Source organism: Crocodylus siamensis, chromosome 4, assembly GCF_052110815.1.
Source record: "Crocodylus siamensis isolate JL-2025a chromosome 4, ASM5211081v1, whole genome shotgun sequence".
NCBI classification, from domain to species: domain Eukaryota; kingdom Metazoa; phylum Chordata; order Crocodylia; family Crocodylidae; genus Crocodylus; species Crocodylus siamensis.
In genome coordinates, this window is record NC_143398.1 from 71,776,965 (window position 1) to 71,794,619 (window position 17,655).

At 43.2% G+C, this 17,655-nt stretch overlaps 1 protein-coding gene across 1 annotated transcript in view; it reads right to left on the reverse strand.

Annotated features, from left to right (window-relative positions):
• KCNC2 (potassium voltage-gated channel subfamily C member 2) overlaps positions 1-17,337 on the reverse strand; it is a 185,426-nt gene extending 168,089 nt beyond the window's left edge. Inside the window, exons 1-2 of the mRNA XM_090042545.1 lie at positions 17,147-17,337; positions 15,998-16,664 (exon numbers count right to left, since the gene is read on the reverse strand). Of these exons, the coding sequence (XP_089898671.1) occupies positions 15,998-16,645 (648 nt within the window). The 5' untranslated portion in view covers positions 16,646-16,664; positions 17,147-17,337. The remainder of the gene's footprint in view (positions 1-15,997; positions 16,665-17,146) is intronic.
• Positions 17,338-17,655: the final 318 nt, after the last annotated feature.

Genomic DNA, 17,655 nt, shown 5'->3' on the forward strand with positions numbered 1-17,655 from the left:
CACTAATTTGGGGCCAGGAGAGAATTCTTCCCTAGGTTAGGTGGCACAGACTGTATTGTGATATGAGGCACAGTCCTTTTAGTTTCCTTTGATCGTATATTAACTACTGAAGTGGCAGTACACTGGCAGTGTCCTCCTCTCTCCAGCTTTTACCTGTGGCACATTATATGGTGTCTTTAGTATTTCAGATATGGTGCATCATCATCATCATGAATCCGTGTTTGAAGTGGCAATTTTGCAGATACTTCTAACTAAGAGCAGCCTGCAAACACAGGAAACTGGACACAAAGGACTAGAATTGGCCCAGGAGGCCTCTCTTCTGAGAGCCTGGAGGAAGAACCTACCTGATTTAGGATATATCTATCCATTCTGGGTAGTCTCTAAGGTGCAAATCTACCCTGCCTTCTACTTGATTGAAAAAGAGCCAATGTTCCTCAAGTTTGGAGGAGAAAGCTACCTAATTCAGAAGCAGAGGAGACAAAAGTCAAACATAGCGGGAAGCAGACTTGAAACTGAAGCTGGGAGACAGGGAGAAGAAAAAATGGACTGGAGTCTGGTGGGAGGCAGAAGAAAGAAGAAAACTTAGATTAGTCGAGCAAGAAGTCTGTAACTGGGTGACAGACGAGAACAGAGACTGCGGCTGGGAGAAAGCAAGCCAGTGGCACCGGAAGAAACTGAAGCTTTTTATTCTTTTGGTGATTCTTTCCCCAAAAACTTAAGCATGCATGCGTGCACACACACACAGTTCACAAAAGTGAAGCAATCAAAGTTGGAAAACTTTATAACATATCACAAAAGGGAAAAAGCATACTATAGTCTTTATGTATATGAACATATACATCCAATTTTTCCACACTGCTTGACTCATACAGCGTATGGGATTTATGGCATTTACTTAATTAGCAGACTTGAATATTTTCTTTTTCTACATTGTTCAGTATGTGACCCTATGCTTTAGTTTTGGCATAATACTCAAAGCCTGCTCTGATGAAAGATACTGATTCTTTCATTAGCATAGTGATAAGTACCATAAAAATCCAAAATGCTTCACAAACACTTGGACACCTCCATTTATCTTCACACTACTGTGAGGAATTACCCCCATTTTACAGAGGGAGAATGGAGACATGGAGAGATTAAGGTAAAAATAATTCACTAATTTGGGTTCTAAATTGGAGACACCTAGCACCCAATTTTTTCTTTTTTAAGTATTGGGCATCATACAGCTCTTTATGTATTCAAAAAAGTTTCCACATACACATGTCAGAATTCAAAACTTCTATGAATCAGACCCCTTGGGTCTCAAGTCTTCTATTCGCAGAGCCAGGAACACAAAAATTTGTAGTCCTCTGTAAAAGCACGTGGTTTAAATTACTTGCCTAGCATTGGACAGAAATTCTGTGGCATTGACAGAAATACAATCCAATTCTTTAGAGCAGCATTCAGTTGCCTTAACCATAAAAACAACCCTTTTTCCTGTAATTCCCTACTGTGCTCACTACATATCTTCTGCAACAAATAAATATTAATTTGCTGGACACAACCCCAATTTATATCTTAGGGCTGGTTCACCTTGTAATTGCATGAAGCATGGGTTTTGTAAAAAAAAAATAATAATAATACAATTGCAATTAAAGCCCAACTACACAAAAACATACTGAGTGTGCTCACATAACTTTAACTGTCACATTTCCTTAATGTTTGAATGCTTGACTTCAGAAATTCAATAATGCTTTTCTAATAAAGCAGGGATATAGACTTCAGGGCACATAAGTATACCACACCCAGCCTCTCTGGAGGCTGCTGAAAAGCCTCTCCTAAAGTGCAAAGCATCTCCTTGAGACTAGAGACAGACATTAAGAAAGTCTGGATTGACTCAATATTTGCAGGTTAGTCTAACCTGCCTCGGTTCAGCCAGTTTGCAGCTGCACAGCCGTTCTCTCTAGACAGAGAGAAAGCAGACACGTGCCTGGAGTGGCTCAGGCTAGAAGCCGGGAGGTGCTAGAGCAGCCCTCCCCTCCCTTCCATAGTACTGAACTGAGGAGGAGGGGTGGAGACAAGCTTCAGCACAACACTGATTAGGGAGGGGTTTAAACCCCCAACCTGCCTGCAGCTTCCCAGGCTTTTAGAGAAAAACCCACCCTTTTACCTAAATGTTGCCAGACCCAAGCATCCAGCTAGCACTCTGAAGCAAAATTCGGTGTGCAGTACATGAATCTGTTGATGATATTTAGTTTTTCAATCTCCTTCTCCCTGTTTCTTCACACTGTCTGCAAACCTGACAGGCATGGGAGCCAGCAGGAAGCTGATAACAGTGTTTATCAGACCATCAGCAAAACAAAAGTCTCTCTCATTAGTTTGAGCTCTTCTTAAACAGCTTTTTCCAAGGAAGAAATGGAGGGACATTACCAGCTGCCCTGTTGATTAGCTCCAAAAAACCCGAAGTAGACACTGTTCTGTCTGCCTGTCCCAGTGAAATTTGAAACATACCTCACAACATTAGCTAGCATACTACATGCCTAGGGTCCATGGGGCTGGAATTCGCACTGTGGGACACAGGAGGCAGGGAGGAATCCCTGCTTGAGCAGCAAGTGGCAAAGGGGAAGCAAGGCAGACCTGCTATGCCTGCAGTCTCCACTGAAGCACTGGCTAGGGAGTAGAGGGGCAAAGCCAGCCTTGTTTTCTGGAGCAGATAGCCCAGCTCAGAGCTGCAAAGCATCTGGGATACTGGGGAATTCTGGTTTAACATAAACCAGGAAGGAGTCTGGGACAGACATTGCATAAACTGGTTTGACCCAAATCAGTTAAGTCTGATACTACATTCAACCAGGTTTAACTCAAACCAGTTTCAGCCATTTTGAAGCTGGTTTATATGCATTGCACTTTTGTTCTGTTGTAGACACTAGACACTTAAAAAACAAACAAAAAAAAAAACACACAACAAAAAAAAAAAACCAAGCAAGTGAGGGAGGCCCAAATAAAAGGTATAAGGACAGGTTGAATACAACTCAAAGCAATGCAACATGTTCTGTTTAGTCTGAGCATCACTGATAAAAGGTTGCCTAATATAATACAAAATATCTCAATGTTACTTGTTTTTACAATTTGAGAACTTAGTTCTATTTCGATGAGCTAAAATGACTAAATCACACTTCTCTTTTCATTCTAAATCAGTGGGTTCCACCTACAGTGCACATGCCAGATCCAGCCCCTGAAGTGAACTGTTTTGGCCTGCATCCTGGGGGGGGGGGAAATCAGTGGCAAGCAACTCATCCAAGCTCTGCCCTTTTTTGCTTATCTTCTCCACTGCCCTCTCTGCTATTTTCCCACCTCCTCCCCTGTGATAGATGGTACTTACTATAAGTAAGCTCTCTCCTTTCCCCTCTGACACTGGCAGCCACCTCCCCCTCACCAAATCCGTGGAGGGGAGTGATGGCCTGCAGAGCCCCTGGCCCACCACTCAATTCTAAAGCACTCTCATCCAGTTTCTATCATTGTTCCACAATTTCCCTTCCCTACATTTGTTCTGCCACCTACACGTCAGCTTACATATGCAATGACTAGCCAAGGAGACCCTGTAGCTGCAATGCATCAAACCTGATTTGTTGAGATTTCATGGGTCATTGCCACCTTAGCCTCATTTGCCTTTGCCCGAAATAAATGCTAAACAACACTACCACTTCATGCAAGCAGGACAGATATATGGCGACCTTAGCAGCTGGTATAAAAGTAGCTCTTTGTCCTGCTGCCAAAAAGGCCAATATAAACTGAGAGGATATACAACATTTTCCCAAAGCACAATCACCATAAAAATCTACTGAACCAGGAATGAAGAGATCCAGTGTTTATACAATATTTCATCTGATATAAAACATTAGTTATGCAGCCAAACTTGCTGGGAATAATGGACTATATTTGAATACCTAGGATGAAACCCTACCTTCAAACGAACTCAGAAGTTCACCCAAAAATCCTTTGACACCTAACTGCTATATATGCTCTTCATTTAAAACAAATCTGAAAACATGAAATGTAAGGGAGGAGAGTATCAAGCTTCCCACTTAAATACGTTACTCAGGCCCAGTCCAGGAGCACGCTTAAACATATAAATAATGCCAGGCAAATCAGAGATTTATCATTAGAGATGTACCAAATTCATGATTTTGCAATTTTGACAGAAACTGCAAATTTGGAAGCGCCCCCCATGAAAAAGCCCAGTCCTTGTGAAAAAGTACTGGGACCACAAAGAAGTGGGAAAACAGTCAGCAAGTGGAAGGGGAGGGGGGAGAAAAAAAGGGAGCTGCCCTGGGTTACCTAAAGCAGGAGGAGGGGAGGGAGATGTTCAGAGGGATACAGCAGGCCGCCCCCATGCCTCTGTTTGGCCAAGGGGCCCCAGAAGTCCTACCCCTTCCTGAAGAAGGGGGCCATCTATCCATCTCTGGGAAGGAGAAGGACTTATGGGTCCACTGGCCAGAGGCGTGGGGGCACCTGGTGCAACCCATTAAAACATGGCAACTAGTGCTGTGCCAAGACTGAAATCCAGAGACAACTGCCACAAATTAGGCAGGTCCCTACTTAATCATTCATTTAAAATTATGCATGCATACAAATAAGGTTGCACCTACAACTGTCTTAGAAATCTGTTGTACTTTTTCATCCAAATTCCAAGGTAAGTGGGCAACCTCTTCCTACAACTTAAAGCACCAGTAGCATAACTAGAGCAAGACTACTGGGGCAACTGCCCCAGGTGCCAACTTGCCCAGGGGGGTGGACGGGGCCACAGAGGAGAGGGAGAAAAGCAGTGCCAAAAAAAGAGCTGCCACTGGCAGTTATTTCATTGCACCTATAGCATGGTAGAAACTGGAAGTTGCTGCTCCCCCTGTGACTCAGGCACCTGGTCAAGTTGCTACACCACTGTGAAATACTGGAAAAATCCCACTCCAAAATGTGAATGGAAGATCAATGATAAAAGAAAAATAAAACCAAACAAACAAATCTACCTTTCTCTTTCCACAAGTTTAGGAAGAAAACAGTTGAAATATTAGAAAAATCTACTGTAGGGAACAATCCCACTCTAGTAGTGAAACTGGCAAGATGATCTCATATATCTTTTTCCAATCTCCTAACTCTCACAATTCTCAAAAAACTTCAAATGCCTCTGCTTCCAGCAGCTAGAAAAATCATTGCTAATCTGATTAAAATATAACTAAGTGTGAATGATTTTTAGAAAACAACCCTTTCCTGAAAAAAAAAGTCTTTAATATTATTCCATAAGTCTTAAGGTAAAACAACTTATTTATAAATCTAAAATGTTAAAAATGTGGAAAAACTTTTAACCTGCAAAATAGCAGAGGTTTAACAAAGTACACTGTATGTTTACTTAAAAATGACCTGTACATACTCCCTTAAGAATTTTCACTACTAATTCAAAACTAAAATTGTGATTAAGCAAGTTTTTATTATGATATGCTTGATGTCATTTAAATTTACACTAGATAGAAAAGGAGATTAATATATTTCGCAGACATTTATATTCTGATAAATAAAAGTATAATTGGAAGAAATTAATCTTCCATCTATTTTAGATCAAAGGGTTTGGTGCCCTTTTGAGCGTCCTCAATATCCTGTCTCAGTCTAACAGCCACTGATGAAGTCTCTGTTACATTATTAGTATCCCAGCCAACATTCCCCATCACTGTATTATATACACATCATATTAAGAGACTGTTTCTTTATCATCTTTTTTCCAGTACATTTAACTTCTACATCATATGCTCCCCAAAGTAATTCTCTACTGAACAATTCTCTCAGCAGTTCAATGAGATACCTCATTTCTTTTGCTTTAAAATCCTATACCATAGTCAAACTATTAGCCTCAGAGTATTCTAGTACTACTATTCAGAACAAGCATCCTAGCTGAATGGAAACTGTTTCTGTAGTAAAACAATTAGAATAAGGACTAAGAGCAATAGTTTATATAGTTGGTATGTGGTACCCAATAATACTAACACAGTTCTTAAAGAGTAACAATGAGAGATGCTTCAGCAAGTTGTTCAAAAAAGCAGCATATTAAAAAAGTATATTGTTCAGCATTCCATAGACTAATGTAATGAAAAAGGCATACAACTCGAACTAAATTAACCAATTATAAAGAAAAAAAAGTATATTGTGTAAAACACAGCATGTACATTATTAATAAATATTGTCACATTATCATTTGGTCTGCAGCATTCAACACCATGGTAAGAGTCACTGTTCTCATCCAATTACAACACTTTTCCCCAGAGCATATCAATGAACTATTAAATACAATTCATCCACCAGCACAAAAGCACTTGTATTAATCATGCTATCCTTTAAAATGACGTCAGTCTTGCTCTATTAAACTTAAATAGAAAGAGGCTCAAGTGATCCTAAAGTCAGTGACTAGCTACCAGTTGCTGAAATCATCTCTTACAAGTTAAGCAACAAATTTTTTTTGCAGGTGGGTAGAAGAATATCAATCTTTGCTTAAAGAAATTACAATTTTACCATACCCATACATACACACACACACACACACACACACACACACACACGTAGGTACCTATCCAAGTCTACACAACCTGCAGAAAAAAGCAAAAAAACTACCTCTGTCAGAGAACAAGTTTTCAAAATAATTTTTAAGAAGCCTAAAAAATAAGGAAATATCCCAATGTTAACTCTCAGAAGCAGAGCAGTGTATATATAACATGCTATTGAACTGGAATCCCTGATGACTGTGGAAGACTGCCTCTGTGATAAGAACAGACACTGAATTAACCTGCTGACATGAAGACCAAATGCACAGAGACATTCCAAAGCATTCAGAAAATGTAAAAGCAGGGAGAAAAACATGCCATCATGGCATATACCTGAATAATTTGGTAATCTTGTATAATGTTATTATTTTGGTCAAAGGTTCTCCAGAACAAGATGCAAATAAATAGCAGAAACCCTACTTCCGTTGCTTCAGAACTCTAATGGAAGGAAATTAAGTACAGTATTATCCTTTCAGAATCATTTTAGTTGCCAATTACCAGTTAATTTTAATGAAAAATTACAAGAAATACAAGCAACTCCAAGTGTCTCTGGTATGAGTATTTGAAATTATTATGCAACTTCAGTAACCTTTCATGGTCGTAAAGTAAATAAACCAAGTCACCATTGTACTTGAATGTTCATCTTGCTGAAAAATCTGTGCAATGAAAATGTATTTTTATTTGTAAGTTAACAAGTTTGTACATATTTCCAGAGTTTTACCAGTATATTTTTTCCATTGCTTTAAGTTATATTTGCTCCATAAAAAGATATGATGATGCAGCCCTTACTGGGGTCAAACTCTTTTTGAAGCCAATAGCTGTTCCACATGAAAAAGGAATCACTTATGCTGGAGCTGTAAAAGATGTTAACAAAACTAGTCAACATGGATTTTAAAACATGGTTTTGCCCCTTTTTGTACCTTTGGGGTCATGGTTTCATCGAGGGGGACTTAAGGAAATAGCCAGTACCAGAGTTCATATACTGATATACTAATTAGATATTCAATGAAAGGTTATTCTGTATAGCTGCACAAGAGCTTCTTTGTTACCTGTTAAAAGTACACAATCAAAACATCCTTGTATGCATATAAATAAGTTCCTGTCAGAAACAAGATATGAAAAGGAGATAAGTAAAGGGGACAGGAGAGGTAACTGCACTATCTGCTAAAAATAGTGAGTTCATCCCATCCTCTGCCTCAAGACACCTTGCGCTCCTCCCTGGCTCCTTCTCAACCCTCACTGATAAGGAGAGGAGTCCAAAGTGGAAACAGTAAGGGCATCTCACTAATGGGTGGAGCAGCAATGACATTTGACAGTAGGAAAAAAAACCCAGGTATGCCTCTTCTCTAAAATGTCTGTGCAGCACTTTGAATTTATAAAGCGCTATATAACTTTTAACCATCAAAAGAAAAAGAAAAATCTTCCCTCTTTCCTACTCTCACTCCCTCCCAGCTTGGGAAAGAAGTAACAGGGAGAAATCCATAGACAACTGTAACTGGAGGAGGGAAGAGAAAAAAAGATGGTATACAAAAATCTGTTTTAAAATATCTTAAGGTCTTTTAGAATGTATGAAACTTCATCTAGGATTTCAGAACAATTTGCCCCTTGCTTTTTTTTTTAAATGGATCAATACTAATAGAAACTGGAACGCATCTTTACTCAGCGTTCCTCACCCTGCAGTAAGACGCTTGTCTGAGGCAACTAAAGGACTTAAACAGTTTTCAAATACATTCTTTCTTTTGCCCTGTTGTCTTCTAGTGGTTGAATCCTATGACCATGCATTGAAGCACACTGTGCCAACACTTAACTTTTATATCCATGACAGAACTGATGAGTTCTTCCTCCTAATTTAATCTTCTTCAGCTACTTGATTAGAATGAGTCCTCTTCCCCACAGTAGCTTTTAAAAAACTTTTAAAATGACAGCCAACGAAATATGAGATGGTCCTTTCTGTTTTAACTTTAATAGAAGAGAAGGAAGTTGTCCAACAGACTTCCCAAGTGAAAAAAAATCTCATATTTGATCATCGTCAGCCACATATAGCAGTGCATGTATTTTAGACTAACTTCTGCTTCCACTTACACCAATGCAAATTCAGAATAAAATGACTATAATGGATCCACAGGAATTATTCCAGAATTGAGAACTGAATTATGTCATATATTCTTCAAAAAACAAAGGATGAACAAACCACAAGAGTCCACTAGGCTAGAGCACCATATTTGATAGGTAATGGCGTGCAAGCTGTTACTTGCAGGAGCACATCCAGAAAAGTGCTCATGAGCAATATGCAGCACCACAAACCCATCTGCGATGCCACATGCAGATATTCCCTACACTGCTGATTTGCAATGCGGGGGTGAGAGGGGGTGATACTGGGAGATCCCAGTGTCAAAAAACCCTGTGCCTAAAAAAAGTGAGGCAACACACATGGCAGCAGCATGTGCTGCCCAAAACCAGAGCCTGGCTGGCCAGAGCCACACTGCAGCTGACTGCCAGGCTCACTGCTGCAGGTTTGCCGCAGTAGCAGTTCCTGGAGGGCCCCAGGACCACTGGTAAGGTGCTGGCCCCAGCCTCCTCTACCCTACTCGGGGCAACATGCTACGCATCAGGGGATTCTCCAGGGAGAAGCAGCAGCAGCTCGTATTGTGCCACTGCTGTTTGTGCCTGGGGAAAACACACATTCCCACTTGTAGGGATGTGCCCCACATAACTATTACCACCTTTGACTCCCTAGCCTGAAAGATCAGGTGCCTGCTTATAGCTGACTCAGCCAACAGCACCTTTCAGCATGAATCTAGAACAGTGCTTGAACATGTGCCTTAGAGGCCACAGCAAAACAACTTCACCAATCTGCTAGCCTCCAGCTCTGGAACAGCAGCACAAATCATCTCTGTGGCATCTGTGTCAGAGCCATGGCAAAATGTTTTTCTGAGATTAATAAGTGGCAGAGAGAAGGCTGTTTTCAATGGGAAAAGAAAGCCAGGAGCTGGCTTGTTTCCATGGAAACAGTAGCAGCAGCAAGCAGAACAGCTGTAGAGAAACAGGCAGAAGTTAGGGAGGCAGAAATCTTTCTTATTTTACCTTGTTGACATGTCAGTAGAGCAGATACCATCTACACTCAAGGTAAGCCAAATAGTTTTTGTTGAACAGGTGATTTATTAAGTAACACTGATCAATTAAGCCTTCTAGCAGCAGCACTCCCAAAGACAACTGCTAAGAACTCATCCACAATATGATTTAGTCCATCTGCAGCTATATAAAGATATGGAATGGATACCCATCTCTGTAATACTGCCACATCATTTCTTCTCATAAAGTACAATTCCTACTGTTGCTTTAAAAGCATCAACCATCCCTAAATATTTCAACCAGACTAAATATTTCAAACAGAATGACTGGTTCTAATTAATTTAACCTAACATATTGTTTCCCATTTTAAAATAACCCCAAAACCTATCACTTTTCTTACCAAGATATTAAAAGGAACTCCCTTTCAGTTTCTTAAGATCCACTACTATTTCTTTAGAACACTTCTGTAATAATTTCCAGACAGAAGGGGACAATACGACGGAGCAGCCCTTGGAAAGTATTTTCAGATGCTACATCTGCTTCTGTTGCAGGAGAAGAAATGAACAGTAATGACTTGCACTTGAGATTTGAAAGGGTTTTCCTCTTTCCTTTTTAAGAAAGTGCATAAGCCCTCATCTTTTACTATTACTTTGCAAGCAAGTATTCTTGCAAAATCTTTTTTTAAACCTGTCATATTTCCTCTGTTCTCTCACCATGTCCCAGTCAGACTATCCCAGCAGTGTTGCTTCCAGAACTAACATTTTAAAAGCCTCATGCATTATTAACCAGTCAATTCCTAGGGCATACAGTCACCTTATTATGGGACACAATTTAGAAACCAAAATTAGATTAATCCATAAATGAAAGAGTTCCGATGATGCTTTAATAATACAGTATCCAGTTTACTTTAGTGTCACTGGCTTCAGCATTCTGAAGGTGGTCTATAAAGCCACACTTTTTCCCTCTCTCACCTTGCTAAACATAACTGGATTCACATCTTCAGCACACAATCCTCAAGATCAGCTTAAGGATTTTGGAGAAGTGTATTCAACCAAGTCTTTGAAAGACAGATTTAGTATTTTAAAAAGTACAATCTTCATGATTCCCACCCACTTCAGACAGCTCCTGTGCAGTTGTTTGTGCGGAAACACAGCAAGAATTCCAATGTTTGCAAAAATATTTTGTGAAGGACAGGTACGCAGGTGAATCCAAAGCCAAGACAGCAAAGTGCTTAGAGCTTTTACGTACATAGGTCTGATGTTAGCACTTAACAAAAAATGACCAATAAGTTATTATAAACTGGTCCCTTGTAAGTCAGGTGAATGTTAGCTCCCCAACCTGTAACACAGCAATAATGGCTAAGAACAGACAATCAAAAAGCCTGAGGCTAAATTGATTCAGTCTCTGCAGGTTAGTCTAAGATGCAAAGATTGAACCAATAAGCAAATGAACAGACATTCTCTTCTGATTCAGGAAATGCAGCCACATGCCCACACATAGCCAGCATGGGCCGTGTGTTCATATCCTCTTCCTGCTGCCCCCAAGGTCTCTGGGATTTGCAATCCAGAGTCACAACAGCCAGACTCTGCAAGGTTGCTCATCACTTCCTCTTCCTACTTCCAGGTGCTTCTGGGATTTGAGTCTGCAGTGACATCCAGCACTAAGTAAGGAGGGTAAGGCAGCTCCATGGTTGGGGGAAGGGAAGTGTAGCCCCTGCCGCTGACCCCAGACAGGGTTTGCCTGGAGGGAGCGAGGGTGGGAAAATGAGCCTGCCAGTGAGGCAGTTCTCATTGCTCTGGCTAGGGAGCAGAGGGACAGGGCCAGCCCTGCTCTCTGGAGCAAACAGCCCAGGGCTGCAAAATGCTGGGGAACTCTGATTTATTTTGAACCAGGAAGGGGTCTGGGACAGAAGTTTCATAAACCAGTTTGACCTAAATCAGTTGAGTCTGATAGTACATTCAACCAGGTTTATCTTAAACCAGTTTCAGCCATTTTGAAATTGGTTTGTATCCACTGAACTTCTGTTCTGTTACAGGTTTAAGCCAGTTTCTGATCACTTAAACTGGTTTACGTGTAACTTCTGTCCTAGCCAATATGGCAGAGGGGTTATGTGACTTGATTCTAACTACAGGGGGTTAGGGTTAAAACACAAAGGGTTTTACATGCAGTACCTTGTTTAGCCTACTAGCCCATGCTAGTTTCACAGTGCTCACCCACCTGACTTTGCAGCTACTGACCCACAGCTGCAAATGGATTTATTAAGTTTCATCAGAAGTGAGGAGTATGAGCCCTGGGTGTTAATAAATATAAAGCTTTTTCTGAAAGGTTTTAGTAGGAACTAGGGATAACCCACTGCCTTGGGAGAGAATATCAATAACAAACATTAGTGAACTGTTTATACTTGATTATATCTGAAGCTGTCTTTCAGAAGGAAAAGGACAAGAACACTTCTTTTCAAATTTAAACATGAAATCTAGGACTAGACTTGGCATTTCTAGGTCCCTCTTGGAATTATATATGTCCCAATCAAAAACATTTATGAATCCCAAAGAACGGTTCTGTTTGTACCCCTTCAAAACAGAGCTTAATTATGACTCTCATATTTTCACTTCGTTATTTTTAGATTTATCTTTGCAATTTGCTGTTCTTGATTGCAATCAATACTTCCCATTTATATAGCAATTGCCCTCTAAGGATGCAAAAGCGATTCACAGACACTAAGCCTCAGAACACATTTATAATTTGAAATTAATACCTGTTTTACAGATGGGTAGACCAAGGCACAACAAAGAGCTCTGCTCACTTACCCAAAGCTTTCTCTTTTATGCCAGTACCCTAGCACATTTTTCTGTACAGGCATAACATTATTTTGCTAAATAATAATTTGTGAATGATTTCTCTACTACTTATGCCTGGAGCAAAAGAAGGCTGTTTTAGGATTACCGCGCTATTTAACTTCAGCAATTTCTATTCTATGAAATTTGACATTGCTAAAACAAGAACTGAACTATACCAGAAAGCAGCTATGGAACTTTTCCTAAATGCAGTTCTTAAAAAGTTATCCTTCACATGCAAAAGTTAAGAAATACAGTACAAATGTGTGATATTTATGAAGTAGCAGGAAGAATACTGCTTATTTGTCTTTTCCTTTACTAATATAATGGGCTGGAGGGACGGAGGGAGTCGAGCATTAGGAGAGGGGGAAATTCTTACGGAATTTCAAACGGTATTTCAATGGTTTGTCATTCTTTGGCCACTCATTAGTTTATTAAACAGATAAATATCTGTAGCCATCTTTTATGAATAGAATTGAAGTTGAAGTTGAGGATTTTTTTGGAATCATGGAGAGAGACAAGTGCATCTTTTGCCAACTAGTTATTTTTACTATTTATATAATAACATTTGATGGCCGTGCTAGAATACTCCCCCTCTCTCCCCCCCCCCCCCACAATAGATTACCATGGCAACTTTGAATTTCTATATTTGAATATTTGAATTTCTATAAAACTTCTATTTTTAGAGATCACAGTTTGGGACAAAGAAATCACAAGTCATCAATATTAATTACTATCCTATTACTAAAATAATTAAAATCCACTTTGGATCATTGTTGGAGTTGATAGGTCAGAATGTGTTGAAAGTAAATTAGGCAGCAATCCTAAAAATGATGATTTTATATATATTAACATATATGTATTCTGGAAGCTTATCACTAAGCATAGTCTCTACAATCTAGCATAAGTGGCATGCCAATAAATCTACATGGTGAGACCAAACAAAACCTTATCCCCAGTGACATCAGCAGGAGTTTTGCTATCCAATTCATTGGGACCAAGATTGTGTCCACTACATTTATAAATCTGTGCATCTTTTGATTTCACACACAGAATAAGTACAATTAAATCAGAACAATCACAAAGTGATAATTTTGTTTTGAAAATACTGTCTGAATCAGCAACAATACATCAGTTCCAAAGTAAAGATGCCATCACTTAAAATATTATTAGATGTTCATTAGCACTTACAAATACACATCTATTTTCTGCTTTAAAAGTCACTGCCAATACGCAAAGTGAACCTCCCTATCAGAAAAATCACCATAAACAGCAGCAGACTTGAGGAAAAGCAAAACATTGAATTTAAATAGTGAGGTTATAGGTCTGAGTATGATCTTATTTCTGACTGTTTACAACAACAAATCCACGTACAAAAAGATCCAAACTAGTTTTCAAAATCTACAGAAAAAATAAGTACATTCGAATCTGCCACTATTGATTTGTTAGTAGTAACATAAATTTGTGTTCAATTTTAAAAATTCAAAATATCCACTAGTGTCAACCAAACCACCGATACGAAAATATTAAGTGTTCTGGTCAGGGCAGACACTTTAGAATTCAGGGCTTAAAGACAGTACTGAGAAATCCAAGGTGGTCAAATACATACCTGAAGTAACCACCACGCTACAGGTTAATTACATCCATGTAATTAACACGCTTGTATGTTTCACTGTTTTCTCCCATTTAACTTTTATTTCCTAGTCATCGATTCTTTGGCAAAGAATGCTGGGAAAAAACTCCACAAGATAAAACTACTAATTCAGTGCCGTCAGCACAATCACTAGGAAAATGCAGCTGACGAATATACTGAAAATATTTTGCAATGGAATTTGGAGGCAGGTTGATATTAGTCAGATATTTAGAATATGCCCTATTTTTAAACTGCAGCAGAGGTGTTAACAATGCACGTGTGTCTCATTAAACAGGAAAAAAATAGATTCTGAAAGTTTTTTGGCTTTTTTTAATTCTTAAAGATCTTCCGATTTTAGTATCATTTGAAGTCAGTTGCACAGGCAGAATAAATGAATTGCTGCAGTCTTGGACACCCTGGGGAGTACTAGCAATCAGCAAAGAAAAATAACTAAAAGGCCTCTGAGCAGCTGAGAGAGTTGTATCTCCTACTTCAGTCCTGTCCTTGCTAAGGACCTGATCGTACTCCATTCAAGTCCAGAAGAGTTTAGCAGTTAATTACAATGGGAGCTGGATCAGCCCTAAAGACATGATTCAGCAAACCTCCTACGCACCCCCTTAAATTTTATACAGAAGCAGTCTGATTGAAGTCAATTCCATTACTGAGATAGTAGAGTTCAACACAGGTGTGAGCATTCGCAGGATTTGAACCTCTTAGAAGAAACCCTGTTCAGTACAGTGTGAGAGCAAGTTTCTGTTTACAAACATAAGCACACGTGTTAGTAGGATCCCTTCCTGTCCCAATGGTTACACCAGGGCTGCTGTCCTGCATGAGGGCTGTTGGCTTGTAGGCTTCTGTTTTTGTTGACTTACTTAGAATCAGAAAGAAGCAGAGCTGGAAGGGACCTCCAGAGATCATCTAGTCCAAGCCCCCTACATGAGGCAGGATCATCTGTATCCAAACTATCCCATACAAACCATAATCTAAACTTAACCTTTAGACCTGGAGAAGCCTCCCTTTCTTTTTCTCCAAGCCTTGCCCCTGATGAGCTTCCAAGCGGAAAGTTTCAGAGACCTAATTAGGCCTAATGCCACATGTTGGAGGGGCCAAACCTCAGGATCACATTGACCAGCAGAAAGCATCTGGGGGCACCTTCAAACCTCCAGCCTGGGCACAGGCTACACATGTCAATGAAAGCTAGCTGGAAACCAACTGTGATGTTATTACACAAGTTCCAGCACGCTTTCCCAGCTGGCTGGACTTCTCTCAGGCATCGCAGTTAGTCTGCACATGCAGCCAATCTAAATGGACTGCACAATTAAGCAGGTAATGGCATATCAGATGTAATGGGGAGGGGGAGCCTTAAAAAACTCCTCCTTAAATCAGAGGTGAGAGGAGGATTACCCTAAGAAACCAGGGACTAGAGCCAACTGGAGTGACTCCCACCCCCAGGGGAGAGTCACCTTCAGAAACCAATGGCTAGAGCCAACCAGGGTCACTCCCACAGGAGAGTCAGCCTCAGAAATCAGTGACTAAAGCCAACTGGGATCACCCCCTGCTGCCCCTTACCATAATGATACATCCTCCAGAGCTAGAGGACCCCCAAAAAGCAAAAGCCCAGGGAAGGGCAGAGGACAGCGGGCTGACTCCCGCTGTCTTCTGCCCTTCCCTGGGCTTTTACTTTTTTGTACTTACAGCTGACTCCCACTGTCCTTGAAGCCACCTCCGCAGGGCCCTCCGGCAAGAACAGCCCATGACAGCTTCACCCATGAAGCATCCCCTCCAACAGCATAGGCGACATTCCTGCCCCCCAGACGCCCACCCTGAGGGGACAAGGGACCCAGCGGGCGCCCCGTTGAGCCCCGCTGCAGGGAGGGGAGCAGGCTAAGGACTCTTACCCTGGCAGCCCGGGAGGAGTAGGGGTCCTCAAAGAGCGCCCACATGCGGGGCTGCAGCCGCTTCCAGCGCCCGCCCTTGGCATCGGGGGCACCGGTGGCGGCAGCAGCAGTGGCAGCGCCCACGTCCTCGATGCCCAGGCGCTTGGCAGCCAGGTCATCGTCGCGGTCGGTGCCGTCAGGGGGCGGCTCGCCCGTGAGCAGGTCGGGGGCCTCGAAGATGTCGAGCGCCTCCTCGGCGTCGCGGTGCTGGCGGTAGGTCATCCAGCAGCAGGGCTCCACGTCCGTCTCATCGATGCCCCAGAAGGCCAGCTCCTCCTCGAAGAGCGGCCCGCACACGTCGGCCGGGCAGTGCAGCTTGCCCGTGCGGTAGTAGTTGAGCACGTAGGCGAAGACGCCCGGGTGCCGGTCGAAGAAGAACTCGGGGCAGCCGGGCTCGGGGCAGCCGCCCGCGGGGGGCTGCGGCGACGGCGGCGGCGGGGGCGGGGGCGGCGGCTCGTCGGCGCCGGGCGCGGGGGACTCGCTGCGGGACTCGCAGGCCAGCAGGGCCAGGCGGGTCCCGGGCAGGGTCTTGAGCGTGCTGCGGTACGTCTCGTGCCGGGTGCCGCCCACGTTGAGGATCACCCTCTCGTGGTCCTCGAGCTTCCCCATCTCTCGGCCTCAGACATGACTGTGGGAGGAAGGGAAGGCGGGCGGCACCCGTGAGCGCGGGGCAGTCACCGCCGCCCGGCCCCGCCCCGCGCCCCCCTCCCTTGCCTTGCCCTCACCTCACCTCACCTCACCTCACCGCGCGCGGGGAAGAAGCGGCTCCTCTTCCTCGGGCGGGCTCGGCTGCTCTGCGCTTGCCGCCGCCGACCGAGGGCTACTTGTTGGCGGCGTCCAGGCGCCGCTGTTGTCCTCCTCCCCCTCCCCGGCGCGATCGCGCCTCCCGCGTGTCCGTGTCAGCAGCCGCCGCCTCCCCGCCGCGCAGGGCGGCGCTCCCCGCAGGTGGCGGCTGTTGATCTGCCCGCGCAGCCACAGGTGCCGGCGCTGCCCCGCCGCCCGCAGGCTTCCCAGGGGCCGCTCGCGAGGCAGCCCTGCTGCGCGTGCAGGCGGGAGGCTGGGATTTGCGCCCTGCCGCCCGCGCCCGGTTGCGGCAGCCGGCTCCCTCACCTGTGGCTTCAGGCCCCGCCAAGTCTCGCCTTCCCCTCCGGCCTCGAGAGCCCCGCGGGCCGGGGGAGCCAGGCGGGGGGAAGGCCGCCCCTGGCTTTTTCCTCCAGCCCCGCGTTGGTAATGGGAAAGGCCGTGGCTAAAAGCAAGAAGGGCGTTTGCGAAGGAAGGAAGGAAGCAGCTCCCAGAGCCTCCTCCAGCTGTCTTGTCCCTGGCCCAGAGCAAATGCAGTACGGTGAAAACTCTCCCGATCAAAATGCCCCCTGCCTGAGGAACAGCGTTTGTGCCTGAAAGCTTCCAAGGCAGAATTTCTCCCAGTTTCAGCTGGTCTCATCAAAGATATCGCCTCTCTGCCCAAAGAAGCCGCATCCCGTTACACAGCTGTAACCATTGGCAACACATAGGGGGTGCACACGGGTGCACGTGGCCCCTCTGAGCATGGCAATGCACCCCCTGCAGAAAGGCGAGCGTGGCAGTGCACCCTCTGTGAAAAGGCACCAGTGGTACTGTCA